Source organism: Chelonia mydas, chromosome 5, assembly GCF_015237465.2.
Source record: "Chelonia mydas isolate rCheMyd1 chromosome 5, rCheMyd1.pri.v2, whole genome shotgun sequence".
Taxonomy (NCBI): Eukaryota; Metazoa; Chordata; order Testudines; family Cheloniidae; genus Chelonia; species Chelonia mydas.
In genome coordinates this window covers 1137363-1157276 of record NC_051245.2, presented here as the reverse complement: position 1 = coordinate 1157276, position 19914 = coordinate 1137363, and the positions used below count along the sequence as shown (strand labels likewise).

Below are 19914 nucleotides of genomic sequence, written 5' to 3'. Positions count from 1 at the left end.
CTGGAATCCCTTGAGATGGGGCAGCCTGCACAGAGCTGGCAATCACTCAGAGACGGATGTGCCAAGGTCACAGCCGAGAGGCAGAAGGCGACTAACAGTTGGCTGGTGACCGAGTGGCTGGTGCAGCGGTGAGCAGGTGGCCAGGGGAAGCAGCGAGCGAATGCCCAAGCAGCGGAGCGAGTAAGGTGCCTCTTTGCCCCAGGCAGGGGAGAGGTGAACTCTGGGTCTGCGCTGACCAAGGACAGCAACTGTGAGGGGGGTGCAGAGAAGGGTCAGGTCGGGCATGTGAAAGGGACTTTTGGGTTGCTGGAGCTAAGACCCTGAGGGGAAAAGGGCACTGCCCGACCTACTTGGGGGTGGGTCTTTACTCAGGGTTTAGGTTTATGAACCCTGTGTGTGGTGTTTTCCCAAATTCACTCCGAGTCACTTCCCTCCTTTTATTAAAAGTTTCTTTTCTACCCTTGGACTCTGTGCTTGCGAGAGGGGAAGTTTTGCTTCTCAGAGGCCCCTGGGCTGGGGTGTAATTGTCCCAGGTCACTGGGTGGGGGCTCGAGCCGGCTCTGTGTTGGATGGATGGAAAGGAACCCCAAGATATTGAACCCGATCCTGGTTGCTGCCGGCTCCAGCTGGCGGAAAGGTTACATAAGCAACACAGTGTCTACACTAACACTGCATCAACCCAAGTACGTTGACCCAAGCGCTACCCTGAGCCTAACCCTGCCTGACCCTCCTTCCCATTGTTCCTGGTGCTTTGGGGATGGCCCCCCTTCCTGTTGTTGTGGGAACGGGGCCTCCTTGCTGTGCTGTAGAGTGCTCTGCTGGGGCACCGCACACCCGCCCCCCCCCCAACCCCCCCGGAGATTAGCATCCCTGTGTAACCTAGACGGAGCCTGGGAACAGAACGCAGGAGTCCTGGCCCCAGCCCTCTGCTCTAACCACTTCCCCATACTGCCCCTCCTAATTAAAACATCACTCTGCTCCCCAGTAACCCCCGGCCCCTCTGACCCCACACCTGCCTCCCCCGCCTGTCAGTCTCCTGTGCCCATCACCCTGGTATCTGATTCCCCCTTGGGCAATCATGAAACCAGCACTATGACCCCACATCCCTGCAGGGACCTGGGGTGCTGCCCCTGTGACCCCGCAGCCCTGTCCCCAGGGGGGCTATCAGAGCTGGGCCAGGCAGGGGGTGTCACGCAGCCCAGTTCTCTCCCTGGCCAATCCCTGGGCTGCTCCCAGAGTCACCACGGCCACCGCAGTTACCTAGCAACAGACAACAGCTGTAACCTAGCATCCAACAACAGCTGGCCCCAGGCCCCAGGCTTGGCCCACCCTTTGTCTGGGCAGAACCAGCCATGGAGGGCGAGGAGTCCAGCATGGAGGGCAAGGGGGACTGGTCCCCCCCGCCAGGCCAGGAGCCCTCGGGCCCGTCCCCCCCACCAGGCCAGGAGCCCTCCGGCCCGTCCCCCCTGCCGGCCGAGGAGCCCTCGGGCCCGTCCCCCCTGCCGGCCGAGGAGCCCTCGGGCCCGTCCCCCCCACCAGGCCAGGAGCCCTCGGGCCCGTCCCCCCCACCAGGTCAGGAGCCCTCGGGCCCGTCCCCCCCGCCAGGCCAGGAGCCCTCGGGCCCGTCCCCCCCGCCAGGCCAGGAGCCCTCGGGCCCGTCCCACGAGGCACCAGCTGGGGCTGGGGTGGAGCCTGACGAGGAGGAGGACCAGGAGGAAGTGGAAGTGACCGACATCCACACCCAGACGAAGCACAAGCCCCTGGGCGGCACGAAGAAGAAAGCAGCCAAGAAAGCGGTTGTGGGTAGGTCACCCCCACCCCCGGGAGTAACCCAGAGCTGGCGCTGGGGCCGGCAATGCCAAGGGCCAAATGGGCCACGGGGCCCGATCTCCCCGCGATGGGGTGAGCTGAGGCCTCGGGATCCAGGGCTGCGAAGCTGCCTCCAGCACCAGCGCGACCTCCCGGCTCTGACCCAGCCGATCTCCCCCCGACCCCGAGCCCCACGCCCTGCCAGGTAAAAGGCTGGGGGAGGGGCATGGCTAGGAGAAGAGGGTGTAAACGTGCCCCAGCACCCAAGGCAATGAATGGGGATTGAGGGGTCCAGGAGTAGGGGGACCCCCTAGCTTGGGTAGCAGAGGCTGCAGATCAGGGTTGAGGGGCACCGGCAGGGCTGTGTTTGGGAAGCCCAGGGCTGGGCTAGCAGGGGTGTGTGGGTCAGGAGTGAGGGGCATCAGTGGTGCTGTGGGATGAGGGGCGCCCAGGGCTGGGCTAGCAGCGGGGTGTGGGTTGGAAGTGAGGGGCACTGGCAGGACTGTGGGGCGCCCAGGGCTGGGCTAGCAGGGGTGTGTGGGTCAGGAGTGAGGGGCATCAGCGGTGCTGTGGGATGAGGGGCGCCCAGGGCTGGGCTAGCAGGGGGATGTGGGTTGGGATTGAGGGGCACCGGCAGGACTATGGGGCGCCCAGGGCTGGGCTAGCAAGGGGGTGTGGGTTGGGATTGAGGGGCACCGGCAGGACTGTGGAGAGCCCAGGGCTGGGCTAGCAGGGGGATGTGGGTTGGGATTGAGGGGCACCGGCAGGATTGTGGGGCGCCCAGGGCTGGGCTAGCAGGGGGGTGTGGGTTGGGATTGAGGGGCACCGGCAGGATTGTGGGGCGCCCAGGGCTGGGCTAGCAACAGGGTGTGGGTTGGAAGTGAGGGGCACCGGCAGGACTATGGGGAACCCAGGGCTGGGCTAGCAGGGGGGTGTGGGTTGGAAGTGAGGGGCACCGGCAGGACTATGGGGCGCCCAGGGCTGGGCTAGCAGCGGGGTGTGGGTTGGGATTGAGGGGCACCGGCAGGACTGTGGGGCGCCCAGGGCTGGGCTAGCAGGGGGTGTGGGTTGGGATTGAGGGGCACCGGCAGGACTGTGGGGCGCCCAGGGCTGGGCTAGCAGGGGGGTGTGGGTTGGGATTGAGGGGCACCGGCAGGACTATGGGGCGCCCAGGGCTGGGCTAGCAGGGGGATGTGGGTTGGGATTGAGGGGCACCGGCAGGACTATGGGGCGCCCAGGGCTGGGCTAGCAGCAGGGTGTGGGTTGGAAGTGAGGGGCACCGGCAGAAGGCCGGGTAGGGCTGGCTGCCAGCTCTGCTACCCGGAGGTGGGGGCTCTGGGCAATTTCCCAAAGTCCCACGCAGAGCCTGGGCTCAGAGAGCAGGGCCAGGCCCCATGGGTCAGGGAGGGTCCCAGGTGGGGAGGCTGCCCCTGCCCACTCACCCCGCCCCGTCTCTGCCCAGGCTATTCGGTGCGGCCCATCGTCCCGGCCAGGAGGGCCGAGCTGGTGGCGGTGGCCAAGGCCATGCACCGGGAGCAGTTCGGCAGGGAGGTGCAGGAGCTGTTCCACCTGGAGAGGGAGGCGGCCCTCAAGGCCATGCAGACAGGTAGGGCCCTTCGCGGGGGGCGCGGGACCCCTCTGCTCGCTGGGGAATGGCGCCGAGCCCCGCGGGCTGGAGCTGGGGGGCTCAGGAGAGGCCAGGGAGCCTGGCCTGGGACTAAGGGGGCACAGCACGTAACTCGGGGGCCCAGGACCTGGCTGGGGGGCACCAGCGCAGGGGAGCAGGGGATGGAGGATCCTTGGTAGGGCTGACCCCCTCCCGCCCACAGGTCTCTACATCGGCTGGCGCTGCCCCGAGTATCTGTGGGACTGCTTCCGCGTGGGTGACCTCTCCAAGTGCTTCTGCGGGCACCTCCTGCGGGAGCACCAGGTCTATGTCGGTAGGTGCGGGGCGGCCAGGTGCTCTGGGGCAGGGCTGGTGGGGCCGGGGGGGGTGCCAGGCCTGTGTCGGGGGTACGGGGTGCCCAGGTGTCACGCAGAAGGGCTGGCAGGCCCATGTTGGTGAGTACCGTGTGCCCGGGGGTGCCATTGGGCAGGGCTGGCAGGGCCTGGTGGGGCACTAGGGGGTACAGGGTGCCTGGGTGTCGTGGGCAGGGCTGGCGGGGTCTGGGAGCACCAGGCCCGTGTTGGGGAGTATGGGGCAGCGAGGTGCCGTGGGGTAGGGCTGGTGGGGCTGGGGGGGGTGCCAGGCCTGTGTCGGGGGTCTGGGCTGCCCGGGTTCAGTGGGGAAGGGCTGGCAGGAACTAGGGTAGTGTGTGAGCTCTCCAGGCACCAGTTCCGCTCTTGGCCCTGCTCCCCGCCAGCCCCGTGCACTCAAGGCTGGCAGTGATGGGTCAGCCCCACTCTGTCTCATGGAGCCCGTGTGCCCATCCCCCAGGGCTAGGGCAGGGGTCCCCCATTGCACACCCAGCTCCAATCCCCTCCTGCTCCCTCTGAGCTTGGCTGCTGCTCGGTCCCCTCCTCTGTTGGCCCCAGGCTGTGGGGCAGGGGGTGCTGGGGTGGGGCCCTTCATAGAGCAGGCAGGTCTCCTTAGCCGCAGCCTGGCAGTGTTCAAAGGCTGGGCTTTCTCTGGGGCAGAGCGGGGACCCTAGAGACAGCCAAGCCCCGAAGAGACTCTCCCCCTTCCCACACCAGACTGCCAGCTCAGAGCCTGGGCCCCACCCCCAGCCTGGGGGGCTCTATGGGGCAGTGCCCCCGGGCAGTTCCTGGGGCTCTCCCCGGGGGTGGGGAGGGCTCGCTGTGTGTGGCCCAAGGGGTGACGGGCATTTGCTCTGCAGAGACGCGTGCGCGGATGCCCTGCATCGTGCCCAGCTGCACGTGCCAGAGCTTCCTCTTCATCCCCTCCCGGCCCGAGGACGGGGGCGAGTTCTGGCTGAGGAGGAGAGCTGGCTTCGACCCCTCCCCGCCTGGCGGGCCACGTGCCGCTGCCTGCACAGCCCGAGGAGCACGCGCCCAGCGCCCGCCGCGCCTGTCGAGCCGCAGGTGGGGGCAGCTACGGGCAGGGCGTGCGGCCGCGGGGCAGAGTGTGCGTGCCTGCGGGGGGCGGACATGTGGGCTGTCACTGCGAGTGTGCACCTGGGCTGTCACTGTGTGCGCGTGTGTGTGTGTGCACACGTGGGCTGTGTCACGGCGTCCCCGGGCGATGCTCTGGAACTGCTCCCCACAAAGCCAGGCAGGACTCTGGAGCAGTCTCCTTTCTGTGAGCAGCCTGTCTTCAGGACACACAGCTCACACAGCTTCCACCTTCCTGGGTCTGACCTCGGAGCATTCAGCCTCCTCTGCCCCTCCGTGCGCTTCCCCCAGCGAGTCCACCAGGCAGGGTCCTGGGGAAGCCAGAGGGTCCTGCCCCCCAACTCCGCAGTCAGACGGGACTCTCAGCCAGCCAGTAAAACAGAGGGTTTATTAGACGACAGGAACATGGTCTAACACAGAGTTTTTTAGGTGCAGAGAACCGGACCCCTCAGCCGGGTCCATTTTGAGGGGCAGGGAGCCAGACAACCACGTCTGCCCTTCACTCCATGTCCCCAGCCAGCCCCCAACTCAAACTCTCTCCAGCCCCCGCTCCCCGTCTCCTCTGGCTTTGTCCCTTTCCCGGGCCAGGAGGTCACCGGATTCCTTTGTTCTCCAACCCTTTAGCTCTCACCTTGCAGGGGGGGAAGGGTCAGGCCATCAGGGGTCAGGAAACAGGGTGTCGGCCATTCTTTGTGTCCAGACCCCTGCACACACCTGCCCTCTAGGGCTCTGCAATGATCATATACCCTTACCCCACCACCTAGATACTTAAGAACTTCATAGGGGAAACTGAGGCACCCCCACACTATTCAGAGGAAACATTAAGAACAGTCCCACTTCGTCACAGGCTGTCCTGTGTGTGCGTGTGTGTGTGCGCACATGGGCTGTCACTGTGTGTGTCTGTGGGCTGTCACTGTGTGCACGTGCGTGTGTGTGTGTGCACGTGGGCTGTCACTGCCTGTCCCCTGGGCATTTCCTGCCAACCGTGTGGCACAGACAGTGTCTCCCTGGTGCCTGTGGCTGGGTGTGCTCTGGCCGGAGGCTGCCGGTGCTATGGGGAGGGTGAGGGGGTGCTGGGGACTCTCGGGTGCTCTGGCCAAGACCCAGGGGCCCTGAATCCCCACCGGGCTGAGCCCTGCCCTTCCCCACACAGGCTGTTGGTGTGTCTGCTTTGAGTCCAACTTCCTGTGTGCGGCCTGCGACCGGCGCTGGGAGGAGCACGAGACCTTCTTCGAGACGGCTGAGACTCGGAGAAAAGGGGGCCGGCCCTATGGTATGCGCAGCGTGGGGGGGGCACATGGCTGGCCTCTGCCCCCTTGCTCCCATGGCAGCACGTAGGGTCTGGCCCAGGGCAGTGCGGCCCCCAGCTCAGTTGCCCCTGGAGCCCCAGGGCTTATCACCCTGGGGAGAACCCCACTGCCCTGCCCCATGGCAGCGCTGTCACCCCCGGCGTAGCCCCAGGGACACGCCTGTCCTGGGACAGAGTAGCTGGCACGGAGCCCCAGGCATGTCTGGCCCCCGCCCCCTTGCACCATTCCCCCGGCACAGCCTGTCACGGGTCCCCGGGCGATGCTCTGGAACTGCTCCCCACGAAGCCAGGCAGGACCCTGGGGAAGTCTCCTCTCTGGGAGCAGCCTGTCTGCAGGACACACAGCTCACCCGGCTCCACCTTCCTGGGTCTGACCTCGGAGCATTCAGCATCCTCTGCCCCTCCGTGCGCTTCCCACAGCGAGTCCGCCCAGGCGGGGTCCTGGGGAAGCCAGTGGGTCCTGCCCCCCAACTCTGCAGTCAGACGTGACTCTCAGCCAGCCAGTAAAACAGAAGGTTTATTAGACGACAGGAACATGGTCTAACCAGAGCTTGTAGGTGCAGAGAACTGGACCCCTCAGCTGGGTCCATTTTGGGGGGCAGTGAGCCAAACAACCCCGTCTGCACTTCACTCCATGTCCCCAGCCAGCCCCAAACTGAAACTCCCTCCAGCCCCTCCTCCTCTGGGCTTTGTCCCTTTCCCGGGCCAGGAGGTCACCGATTCCTTTGTTCTCCAACCCTTTAGTTCTCACCTTGCAGGGGGAAGGGCCCAGGCCATCAGTTGCCAGGAAATAGGGTGTCGGCCATTCTCTGTGTCCAGACTCCTGCACACACCTGCCCTCTAGGGCTCTGCAATGATCATACACCCTTACCCCACCCCCTAGATACTTACGAACTGCTTAGGGGAAACTGAGGCACCCCCACACTATTCAGAGGAAACATTAAGAACAGTCCCACTTCGTCACACAGCCCCCTCCAGCACTAGGCACTGGGCCTGCACTTTGTACATGGGGACGCGGTGTGGCCCCCCCATGCTGAGCCCCGCCACTCGCTGTGGCTCCCCAGTGGAACAGAAGCGACGCACCCAGCCAGGATCGCGAGTCCAGCAGCAAAGGGGTCGGGATGGGCAAGCGAAGCCCAACTCCCTCCCCGCTCTGGCAGCTGGCTCCGGAGAGCCACTCCTGACCCCTCGGGCCCTGTTCCCTCTGTCGTGGAGCCACAGGATGGGGGCTGCACCCGGCGTTTAGACAGTCCCTTGGAGGATCCCTTTAATGGGTCAGACCCTCACGGAGGGCGGGCCGCCTTTCCTTCCCCCAGCCCCGCAGCCCACCACCTCCAAGTTTAACCCCTTGGGCTCCAGCCTCCTGCTCCACCCCCAGAGCCCTGCCCAGCGCGTCCCACCCAGCCGGACCCTGGGCGAGACGTGTCCCCACTGGGTTCCCCTCGGTCACCTCCCATCCTTTGGTCTCCAGGCAGGGCCATGCTGCGTTCCCAGCCGCTGCACCAGAGCTCCCCCTGCGGAGCCCCTACTGCTGTGTCCTCGCAGCTGGCGAGGTCTCTCCGGAGCCCTAGTCTGGGTCGCTTCCAGCCGGTTCCGTAAGGACCCGATTCATTGCACCCCAACAGCAGGCGACCCCACCCCACCCCCCGTGTCCCCCGTGCTGGGCCAGGGGCAGCGTTAACCCTTTTGGGCCCACTGAGTAACAATACAACGTAGAGAGGGAAACTGAGGCACACATTGGCTTCATAAAAATATTACCCAAAAATCCTGCTTCATCAGCCCTCCCATGGCGTTGGAGTGTGCCATGCCCCATGGCCACTGGCCGCCAGAGTTCCCAGCCGGAGAGGGGAATCCTTTCTGTCGTCAAGGAAACACCATTCCCCAACTCAGACGGCCGGCCGACTGCCTCCTACCCTGTCCCTGTCCCTGTCCCTGTCCCAGGAAATAAATTAACCCCTTCACTCCCAGAGGGTTACAGTACAGAGTGAGTGGGGAAACTGAGGCACACTTATTTTGTCCATAAAATTAATACAGCGTTTTCCTACATCCTCCGCCCTGGCCTTCTCTGATGTCCCTTTGGGAGGGATTGAAGCTAAGCCAGAAGAAGGCCACTCACGCCAGAGTCAGAGCGTCCACATGGGGCGTTGTGTAGTTCTGTGGGGCACCGTCCCCATGTCACACACACTCTGCAAAGCTCAGCTCCAGACTGGGGCCCCGGCCCGTGTCCTCAGCCCCACACCACCCCCTCTTCCGCCACCTCCCGCCTTCCCCTGAGCCCCCCCGGCCAAGCTCAGAGAGCGGGGGGCACCAGCTGAGCAGCACAGCTGGGCGCCCCTCCTGTGGGGCCGGGATGGACCCATTGGGCTGTTCGGGGGGGTGGGAGAACACTGGGCTGGGAGGGACCATTGATCTGTTCTGGGGGTGGGAACCCCTGGGCTAGATGAGCCCATTGGTCTGATTTGGGGGGGGACCCTGGGCTGGAGGGGCCCATTGGTCTGATCTGGGTGGGGGGGGATGACCCTGGGCTGGATGGGCCCATTGGTCTGATCTGGGTGCGGGGGGATGACCCTGGGCTGGATGGGCCCATTGCTCTGATCTCGGGGGGCCCTGGGCTGGATGGGCCCATTGCTCTGGTCTCGGGGGGACCCTGGGCCGGACGGGCCCGTTGGTCTGATCTCGGGGGACCCTGGGTCGGACGGGCTCATTGGTCTGATCTCGGGCCGGACGGGCCCGTTGGTCTGATCTCGGGGGGACCCTGGGTCGGACGGGCTCATTGGTCTGATCTCGGGCCGGACGGGCCCGTTGGTCTGATCTCGGGGGGACCCTGGGTCGGACGGGCCCATTGGTCTGATCTCGGGGGGACCCTGGGCCGGACGGGCTCATTGGTCTGATCTCGGGCCGGACGGGCCCATTGCTCTGATCTCGGGGGGACCCTGGGTCGGACGGGCCCATTGGTCTGATCTCGGGGGACCCTGGGCCGGACGGGCTCATTGGTCTGATCTCGGGCCGGACGGGCCCGTTGGTCTGATCTCGGGGGGACCCTGGGTCGGACGGGCCCGTTGGTCTGATCTCGGGCCGGACGGGCCCGTTGGTCTGATCTCGGGGGGACCCTGGGTCGGACGGGCTCATTGGTCTGATCTCGGGCCGGACGGGCCCGTTGGTCTGATCTCGGGGGGACCCTGGGTCGGACGGGCTCATTGGTCTGATCTCGGGCCGGACGGGCCCATTGCTCTGATCTCGGGGGACCCTGGGTCGGACGGGCCCATTGGTCTGATCTCGGGGGGACCCTGGGCTGGACGGCCCTTTGGTCTGATCTCGGGGGGACCCTGGGTCGGACGGGCTCATTGCTCTGATCTCGGGCCGGACGGGCCCGTTGGTCTGATCTCGGGGGGACCCTGGGCCGGACGGGCCCGTTGGTCTGATCTGAGGTGGTCCCAGCTGACAGGGGCTGGGGGGGGTTGATGACCTGGCTCCTCCCACACCAGCAGTAACTGGACTATTGGTGTCCGGTCCGTACATCTGACCGGACACTGCTCGGGTCCCTTTTCGACCAGACACCGGGCACCTGGCAACCCTACCTGTTACCGCCTCCCCCTCCTGAGTTACCCTTATGCCCCGTGGCCCCCGTCCCATGTCCCTGTCTTTCCCCTGCACGCCGTGCCTGCCGCCCCTCCCCATGACTCCCCATTCCTCCTCATGTTACCCCCACTGCCATGGCCCCCGCCCCTTGCTGTTACCCCCATGCCCTGCAGCCCCCATTCCATGCCTCCGGCCCTCTCCAGGGCCCCCATCCTCCCTGTGTTACCCCCAGCCTGCGGCCTCCGTCCCACGCCTGCCTCTCTCTTCTGCCCCCAGGAGAAGACTACTTGCCCTTTGCCGAGATGCCTGAGCTGCGGGACACCGTCCTGACGGGACACCCGGGGCACAGCTCTGCCCCCCAGGCCCCGCTGGGGAGCTCCCTGCCCCGTCCTCACACGCTCTGCCTTTTCCCTCCCCAGGACTGCGAAGCCCAGCCAAGCAGAGCGGCAAGAAGGCGTGAGGCCCGCCCCGGGGCAGCCACCAATAAAGGGACTTGGCTCTGCACGTGTGGAGGTCGGGCGTGGGGCAGATCTCTGGGCCGGGGAGCGTCACGCGCGAGGGATGGAGGGGGGACAAAGCGAGCGAGCCAGGTGGGGGCGATACGCTGGGAGCAGCCCTGTGTGCTGCCAGCCTGGAGGCTGAGCACCGACTCCGGGCACAGCCCAACGGTCCGCCCGAGCTGCTCGCGCCCATGTGAGCTGCCGCGTGCTCCCAGCCTGGCCATTAACCCCACAGCAAGGCTCCCCCGAGACGCACGGAGAGCTGGCCTAGGGGGAGTGTGACCCCACAGCTTGTCAGAGAGCCCCAGCGCGGCCGGGACCCCTGGATGGGGGGGGGCCACAGCAGCTCTCACTGCACCAGATGGCAGGATGAACGGGCTTGCAGACCCCAGCTCCCCTGCTCGTCAGCTGTCATGGGGACGGTCAGGGCTGGGGCACTCTGGGGCTGGGGTCTCACTGGGGCCAGGATGGTCAGGGTGGTCTCAGGGCAGGGGCACTCTAGGGCTGGGGTCTTCCTGGGGCCCAGGATGGTCAGGGGGGTCTCAGGGCTGGGGCACTCTAGGGCTGGGGTCTTCCTCGGGCCAGGAAGGTCAGGGGGGTCTCAGGGCTGGGGCTGTCTGTCTGCAGACCAAATCACAGGTGCTGATGCTGCGCAAATGCCCGCCGCAAGCGAGGGTACCTGGGACCCGCTCTGGTGCTGAGGCTGGGAGGCTGGCCTGCCCCACCCAGGGCTCACAGTGAAGAGGCAGCAGGGGGCACCCATTCACCCCACTAAGTGAGGGGACCCTGTCACGGAGTGTGGGGGAGTCCAGGCCCTGCATCCCTCTTCCTGGGATTCACTGAGACTCTCAGCCAGCCAGTAAAACAGAAGGTTTATTGGACAACAGGAACACAGTCCAAAACAGAGCTTGTGGGTACACCCAGGACCCCTCAGTCAAGTCCTTCTGGGGGAGCAGGGAGCTTAGACCCCAGCCCTGGGGTTCCCTGTGTTCCTCCACCCAGCCCCAAACTGAAACTAAACCCACCGAGCAGGCTCCCTTCTGCAGCCTCCATCCACATTCCTGGGCAGAGGTGTTACCTCCCCCTCCCCTCCTGGCTCAGGTGACAGGCTCTCAGGTCTCCCGTCCCCAGGGCACATTCCCAGGTCAACACTCCCCCCTCCCTGCTGCGTCACATCGTCACATCTCTCCCCCTTCGAGACTGAACTGAGCGGGGTCACTGTGACCAGTGACCTGGGGAAGTTCGGGGCCCCCTCTCCGGGACAGCGCATCCGCTATCAGGTTGGCACTTCCCTTCACGTGGACCACGTCCATGTCGTAATCCTGCAGGAGCAGGCTCCACCTCAGGAGCTTGGCGTTGGCTCCTTTCATCTGGTGCAGCCAGGTCAGGGGAGAGTGGTCGGTGTAGACGGTGAAGTGTCGCCCGAAGAGATAGGGCTCTAGTTTCTTGAGGGCCCACACCATGGCCAGGCACTCCTTCTCGATGGCCGCGTAGTGTTGCTCCCGGGGTAGCAACTTCTTGCTCAGGTACACGATGGGGTGTCTCTCCCCCTTTTCATCCTCCTGCATTAACACCGCCCCCAGTCCCGTGTCGGAGGCGTCGGTGAACACCACAAAGGGCTTGTCAAAGTCTGGGTTTGCCAGAACTGGGCCACTGACCAGAGCCTCCTTCAGCGCCCGGAAAGCCTCCTGGCACTGCTCGGTCCAGACCACCTTGTCTGGCTTCCCCTTCTTGCATAGCTCAGTGATGGGGGTGGCTATGGCGCTAAAGTGGGGCACAAATCTTCGGTAGTATCCTGCCATCCCAATAAAGGCTTGGACCTGCTTTTTGGTGTGGGGAGCGGGCCAGTCTCTGATCACCTCCACCTTGGCCGGTTCCGGCTTTAGGCGGCCGCTCCCCACCCGATGGCCCAGGTAAGATACTTCAGCCATCCCCACCTTGCACTTCTCCGCTTTGACAGTCAGCCCAGCCCCCTGGAGTCGGTCCAGCACTTGTCTAACCTGGGACACGTGGTCCTCCCAGGTCTGGCTAAAGACACAGATGTCGTCAATATACGCCACGGCAAAACTCTCCATCCCCCTCAGGAGCTGGTCCACCAGGCGCTGGAAGGTGGCCGGCGCTCCCTTGAGGCCGAAAGGCAGGGTCAGGAACTCATAGAGCCCCAGAGGGGTGATAAAGGCCGATTTCAGCCGGGCATCTGCATCCAGCGGCACTTGCCAGTAGCCCTTTGTAAGGTCCATGGTGGTAAGGTACCGAGCTCCTCCCAGCTTGTCTAGGAGCTCGTCCGGCCTGGGCATGGGGTAGGCATCATACAGTGATGGCATTGAGCTTCCGATAGTCCACACAGAACCGGACCGACCCATCCTTTTTGGGGACCAGCACCACCGGCGAGGCCCAAGGGCTGGCCGATGGCTGGATCACCCCCAAAGCCAGCATGTCCCGGACCTCTCTTTCCAGGTCCTGAGCAGTTTTCCCTGTGACTCGGAAGGGGGAGCATCTTATCGGCGGGTGCGACCCTGTCTGCACCCGGTGGACAGTCAGATTAGTGCGTCCAGGCTGGTTGGAAAACAGCTGTCGGTACGGATGCAGCACCCCCCTGACCTCAGCTTGCTGGGCAGGGGTGAGCTGATCCGAGAGGGGAATTGTTTCCAGGGGGGAACCAGCTCTGGTCCCAGGGAATAGATCTACTAAAGGGTCATCTCCCTGCTCCTCCCACTGTCCACACACGCTAACACCACATTCCCCCTGGCATAATATGGCTTCATCATATTCACATGGTACACCCGGCGGTGGTGCGCCCGGTTCGACAGCTCCACCACATAGTTTACCTCATTGAGCTGCTTGACGACCTTGAAAGGGCCCTCCCAGGCGGCCTGTAGTTTGTTCTTTCTCACGGGGATGAGAACCATCACCTGATCCTCGGTGGCGTAGGCACGGGCCCGCGCCGTGCGGTCATACCAGACCTTCTGCTTCCTCTGGGCTCTGGCCAGATTCTCCCTGGCCAGGCCCATGAGTTCAGCCAGTCTCTCTCGGAAGATCAGGACATACTCCACCACTGACTCTCCATCGGGAGTGGCCTTCCCCTCCCACTCGTCTCTCATCAGGTCCAGGGGGCCCCTCACCCTCCTTCCATATAACAGTTCGAAAGGCGAAAATCCGGTAGACTCCTGGGGCACCTCCCTGTACGCGAACAGCAGGTGAGGTAAGTACTTGTCCCAATCCTGCGGGTGCTGGTTCATAAAGGTTTTCAGCATCATCTTTAGCGTCCCGTTAAACCTCTCCACCAGCCCATTGGACTGGGGGTGATACGCTGAGGCCCAGTCGTGCCGGACCCCACATTTCTCCCACAAGCACCGGAGCAGGGCCGACATGAAGTTGGAGCCTTGGTCTGTCAAGACTTCCCTGGGGAACCCCACTCGGCTGAAAATGGTCAGGAGCGCATCTGCCACGGTGTCTGCTTCAATGGAAGCTAAGGGCACTGCCTCGGGGTAGCGGGTGGCGAAATCTACCACCACCAGAATGTATTTCTTCCCCGACCGGGTCGTCTTGCTGAGAGGCCCCACGATGTCCATGGCCACCTTCTGGAAAGGCTCCTCTATGATGGGCAAAGGTCTCAAGCCGCTTTCCCCTTGTCCCGGGCCTTCCCCACCCTCTGACAGGGGTCACAGGATCGGCAATACTGCCGGACCGTGGTAAAGACCCCGGGCCAGTAAAAGTTCTGTAGCAACCTCTGCCGGGTGCGCCGGATTCCCTGGTGCCCTGCGAGGGGGATGTCATGGGCCAGGTACAGGAGCTTGCGGCGATACTTCTGGGGGACCACCAGCTGCCTCCTGATCCCACAGGACTCCCCTTCCCCTGGGGGAGCCCATTCTCGGTACAGGAACCCCTTCTCCCACAGGAACCTCTCCTGGCAGCCTCTCCTCATGGTCCGTCCCACACTGAGGTCGGCCAGGTCCCTGAGCTTCCGCAAGGAGGGATCTTTCCTCAACTCGGCCTGGAACTCAGCGGCTGGGGAAGGGATGGGGCCCGGTTCCCCCTCAGTGGCCAGGTCTGAGCCTCTCTGAGCCGTGCCCCTCGGCGCTCCCTCCCCACCAGTAGGGTCCTGCGCCTCCGGTGTGGTACCCTCCCCAGGTCAGGTCGTGCCCCTCGCCGGCTCTGGCTACGGGTCACAACCAGGGCGGTCTGGGGCGCTTGGCCAGTCCTCTAGGTCTCCCCCCATCAAAACTTCAGTGGGCAAATGGTGGTGTACCCCCACATCCTTGGGGCCCTCCTTGGCCCCCCATTTCAGGTGTACCCTTGCCACGGGCACCTTAAATGGGGTCCCGCCCACCCCCGTCAGGGTCAGGTAGGTGTTGGGCACCACCCGATCTGGGGCCACCACCTCGGGCCGGGCCAGCGTCACCTCCGCGCCCGTATCCCAGTATCCATTGACCTTCCTCCCATCCACCTCCAGGGGAACAAGGCACTCTCTCCGGAGGGACAGCCCCGCCCCACCCTGTAAACCGAGCACCCTGAGTCCAGAGCCCAGCCCTCTGGCGGGCTGGCCGGGGTACTCTTCCCTCCTGAGCAGGTGGTAAACTGGTAGCCCCCCTTTCCTGGGTCGCTGCCCCTCGTCCAGCTGAGTCCCTACCCAGTTAACCCTGGGTAGGTTGGGTCTGCTCAGTTTGTCCCTGAGCCCGGGGCACTGGGCCCGTACGTGGCCTCTCTGGCCACAGTGATAGCAGCTCAGGTCACGTTGGTCCCCTCGAGCGGGTCGGAGGGGCCCGACACCAGGCGTTCCCCTTTGGAGGGGGTTCTCCCTATTTCCCCGCTGGGAGGCCCCATGGTGACTCTCTCTCTGCATCGGGGGGGGCCTGTTCTTTTGGGACTCCTCCCGGCTACCCCCTGACCGACTGTTCACAAACTCGTCGGCCAGCTGCCCTGCGTGCTGGGGGTTCGCGAGCTTTTTGTCCACCAGCCACAGCCTCAGGTCGGAAGGGCACTGTTCATACAGTGCTCCAGTACGAGGTCAAGCAGGTCCTCTTTAGTTTGGGCCCCCGCTGTCCACTTGCGGGCATATCCCTGCATCCTGTTGACCAGTTGTAGGTAGGTGACCTCAGGCGTTTTACGCTGACTCCGGAACCTTCTCCGGTACATCTCGGGGGTCAGCCCAAACTCACGGAGCAGGGCCTGTTTGAACAGTTCATAGTCCCCTGCCTCCGCCCCTGTCATTCGGCTGTACACCTCCACGGCTTTGGGGTCCAGTAAGGGGGTGAGGAACTGGAGCCTGTCTGCAGGGTCAACCCTGTGCAGCTCGCAGGCATTCTCAAAGGCCGTCAGGAAGCTATCTATGTCCTCCCCCTCCTTCCGCTGGGCCAGGAAGCACTTATCAAAGCTCCTTGCAGTCTTGGGTCCCCCCTCACCACAGCCGGGGCCCCACTGCTCCTCAGCCTGGCCAGCTCCAGTTCATGCTGTCTTTGTTTCTCCTTCTCCTGACGCTCCCTCTCCTTCTCCTGACGCTCCCTCTCCTTCTCCTCCTGCTCATGTTGACGTTGTTTCTCCTCATGTTGACGTTGTTTTTCATGATCCTCCAGCTCCCTCATTTTCATCTCCCTCTCCCATTCCAGCCGCATCCGCTCCAGGGATGGGGAGCTCCGCCGGGAGGATCCCCTGCTGGCTGCTGGGGTCAGGGTGCCCTCGGTATTCGCTGGGCTTCCCCCAACCCCTCCCCCAGGCATAGGTAGGAAGGGTCTCGGGATGTCCTGGGCAGCAGTCTGACCCCTCCCAGCCTGGTCAGGCCCCAGGGCCCACGCTGCGTCTGCCGGGCGGCTTCCCTCAGGGACAGGGATCGGGTCATCCAAGCGATCCCTCTCCTCCAGCTGGGCAATCAGCTGTTCCTTGGTGGACCTCCCGATGCGCAGCCCCCTCTGCCTGCACAGCTCCACCAGGTCGCTCTTAAGGCGTTTAGCGTACATCTCCCTGCTGGCCACTCGCAGGCCGGGCAGCTTCCACGGTTTCCAGGAAAAGCCCCTAGTGTGCCAGTCCTTCTTGAGGTCACCACCTCTTTGCCAGGGTCGAGCTGCAGACTCCTCCGCCCCTGGGACCGCTCGCTGCAATCCCCCGGGGACCCTGTTACTGCAAAGTCCTTCTCTCTCCAAGGTCCAAGCCGCAGGCTCCTCCGCCCCTGAGACTGCTCACCGCAGTCCCCCGGGGGACCCCATTACTGCACAGTCCTTCTCGCTGGTCACACACTCCCAGGGGTTAACCGCCCCCCGAAACCGCTCCTCTCTGAGCCTTCAGCATGCCTGGTCCTCGTCAATCCCCCTTCATTTTACTGCCTCCCAGTCACTTACTGCAGGAAGCGCCATCCATGGGTGCATACATCCCACCTCTGGGCACACTGTTGACTCATATCCAGCTTCTCGTCCACTGTCACCCCTAGGCCTTTTTTGCAGAACTGCTGCCGAGCCATTCGGTCCCTAGTCTGTAGCGGTGCATGGGATTCTTCCGTCCTAAGTGCAGGACTCTGCACTTGTCCTCGTTGAACCTCATCAGATTTCTTTTGGCCCAATCCTCTAATTTGTCTAGGGCCCTCTGTATCCTATCCCTGCCCTCCAGCGTATCTACCTCTCCTCCCAGTTTAGTGTCATCTGCAAACTTGCTGAGGGTGCAATCCACACCATCCTCCAGATCATTAATGAAGATATTGAGCAAAACCGGCCCCAGGACCGACCCTTGGGGCACTCCGCTAGATACCGGCTGCCAACTAGACATGGAGCCATTTATCACTACCCGTTGAGCCCGACAATCTAGCCAGCTTTCTATCCACCTTACAGTGCATTCATCCAGCCCATACTTCTTTAACTTGCTGCAAGATACTGTGGGAGACAGTGTCAAAAAGCTTTGCTAAAGTCAAGGAACAACACGTCCACCGCTTTCCCCTCATCCACAGAGCCAGTTATCTCGTCATAGAAGCAATTAGATTAGTCAGGCATGACTTGCCCTTGGTGAATCCATGCTGACTGTTCCTGATCACTTTCCTCTCCTCGAAGTGCTTCAGAATTGATTCCTTGAGGACCTGCTCCTGATTTTTCCAGGGACTGGGGAGGTGCGGCTGACTGGCCTGTAGTTCCCAGGATCCTCCTTCTTCCCTTTTTTAAAGATGGGCACTACATTAGCCTTTTTCCAGTCGTCTGGGACCTCCCCCGTCGCCATGAGTTTTCAAAGATAACGGCCATGGCTCTGCAATCACATCGCCCCTCCTTTAGCACTCTCGGTCCCGCTTCGTCACACTGGTCACAGTCTGTGGCTAGCTGGCCGTGGCTGAGAGCTTGTCCAGAGCTGCAGGATGGGGGTTGCAGCCTGGCATTTAGTTCCTTGGAGGTGCCCATCTGTGGGCCAGACCCTCCCCCTTCAGGGTCTCCCTCTTCCTCCAAGGGAAGCCCTGCAGCCCCAGCACCCCCTAGACAGAGCCCCTGGGCTCCAGCCTCCTGCTCCACCCCTGAGCCCTATCCAGCGAGTCCCACCCAGCCAGACTTCAGGCCTCAATGAGCCTTAGCCTGTGTCTGTGGTGACAGCAGCCGTTGGCTGGGCCCCAGCCAAGGGGAAGCCACCCAGCAGGCCAGCCACACCCGGGTCAACCCGCCCCGCTGCATAGGAACCACCCTGGCTTCCTTCTCTTTCTCTGCTCTTCGCTCCAAGTCCCAGCTGAGAGGCCTGGTGTCTGAGTGAGCCCAGCCCCCATCGCTGCCTCCTGCCTCTCTGGCCATGCGTAGCTTAGCCCCTGTGTCTGCTGTCCTCTCGCTAGCCCACCTTGCCCTCTGGGATCTGGCAGGAAATATACAGTCCCTGCTGACCAAACCTGCCGATGGGCCAGGCCGTGGAGCGGTAGCTAAGGGCAGCCCTGCAGAGCGGCTGGGTCCCTCGATGCGCTCGGTCCCTTCCAGCCAAACGTGTTAATACAGCCAGGCTCAGGAGCTGGCACCCAGGAACCAGGAAGGCAGCCAGCCCTAGAGCCGGGGGGGCTGTGCCCTGGGAAGCAGCAACTCTGAACAGGATGTACAGGCTGTCACAGCTCCCCAGGATCCGGCCTACCCCCCAACTTTGGAACAGTCACTTGGAGGAGCCTGTCAGTAGGCCAGACCCTCCTCCGCCCCAGGGTCCTACCCACCCTTCAGGAGAGGGCATGAGGACTCAGCCCTCCAGACGGAGCCCTGGGCTCCAGCCTCCTGCTCCACCCCCGAGCCCTGCCCAGCAAGTCCCCCACCAGCCAGACCCTGGGCGAGACGTGTCCCCTCCGCAGGGACCGATGCCCCCTGCCCGGCGGCCTGTTCCAGCCAGAGCAGGGTTTTGTCAGACACCTGGAGCCCCCATGGGCAGCCCTTAGCTCAGCCCAGAGACCTGCAGGCTGAAGGTCTGAAGCAGAGCAGCTCCCCAGCCAGGCTGGCCTGGCCCCAGCTCAGGCCCTGGCCCTCACAGGAGCACTGAACATGAGCTCCCGGAGCGATGCTGCGGTGCCAAGAGCTGACGTGACCCTGGGGTGTCGGGATGGGGAAGGTAGAATCTCTCCCCATGACAGCAGCCCCTTGCAGACGGCCTGCCGTAGCGACCACCAAGGGGGGAGCGTCCCCCTCTCCCTGCATATGGACTCCGAGGTCTGGTCATTCCCCTTGACTCTGTTGGGCTACCCCAGCAGGGGACGGCCCGTGGACTGCGCTGGCCGGGAGGGCCGTACCGGGAGGGGGCAGCTACCGGTGAGAGAGGATGAGAGCTGCCCCACTACCTGCAGCCACTGGAGATGGCCAGGGGTGAGCAGACACCCTCACGCTCCTTCACCCGGGCGGCGACCTGGAGACGAGCGCGGGGGGATAGGAAGAGGCCGGGGAGGGCAGCTGTACGGAGCCCCGACTGTAAAGAGCACTGGGGGGCCTGGATCAGAGTCCAGTGGAGCGGGAGGGCCCGGGCTCCCCTACCAACAACACCTCTGCAAGTCACGGGCCTAAGCCCTGACCACTCGGTGATGCTACCTGACCAAATTCCCCCCCGGCCCGAGTGAGGGAGCGGGGGGTGGTGGGGGGGAGTTACCTGTGTACTCGGTGTTGGCAAGACCGATCCTGGACCCTGTGCCCAGGTCTGGTGCCTACGGATTAAACAGGGCGTTGAAAGATTGGAGCGGGGACAGGAAAGAGCCACGAGGGTGCTTGGCCAGGCAGCCCGGGCGAGAGAGAGCTCTGCCCGGTTAGCGCTCAGACAGCTGCTGGCGAGGTGATGTGCTCAGGGTGTGACCCGGCCCAGCCAGAACCCCCGGCACTGCCCTGGGCGCTTGAACCTAGCCGGGAAAGGCAGCGCACGGCCCCATGGCCCAGGTCCGGTCAGCAATGAGGTGTCAATTGGCAGGAGGGAGGCTGATGAGCCCTGGGAACAGGCTGCTGGGGCAGTGGTGGAGTCTCCGTCTCTTCGTACCTCCAGAGCCAGGCGCAGGGGGGCCGGGGTGGGGGTCAAGGGCCTGGGCTACCAGCAGGCCAGACTAGGTGAGCTGCCGGCCCCTTCTGGCTCTGCTGGGGGAGCTGCCCTGGCCCCCAGGCTCTGCGGGGGTGGGGTGGGGGACCTGCCTAGGCTCTCCGGCCCTGATACAGGAGACAATTCACGCCTGGTCGCTGAGCGTGT

The 19914-nt window shown here is 63.9% G+C and overlaps 1 protein-coding gene across 1 annotated transcript; it reads left to right on the top strand.

Annotated features, from left to right (window-relative positions):
* Window positions 1-1352: 1352 nt before the first annotated feature.
* Window positions 1353-17377, top strand: FAM221B (family with sequence similarity 221 member B). The gene is given in 9 exon segments (XM_043547344.1): window positions 1353-1803; window positions 3272-3415; window positions 3639-3745; window positions 4649-4771; window positions 4774-4804; window positions 4807-4851; window positions 6035-6154; window positions 10046-10282; window positions 17346-17377. Coding segments are annotated over 9 exon segments (1290 nt in total).
* Window positions 17378-19914: the final 2537 nt, after the last annotated feature.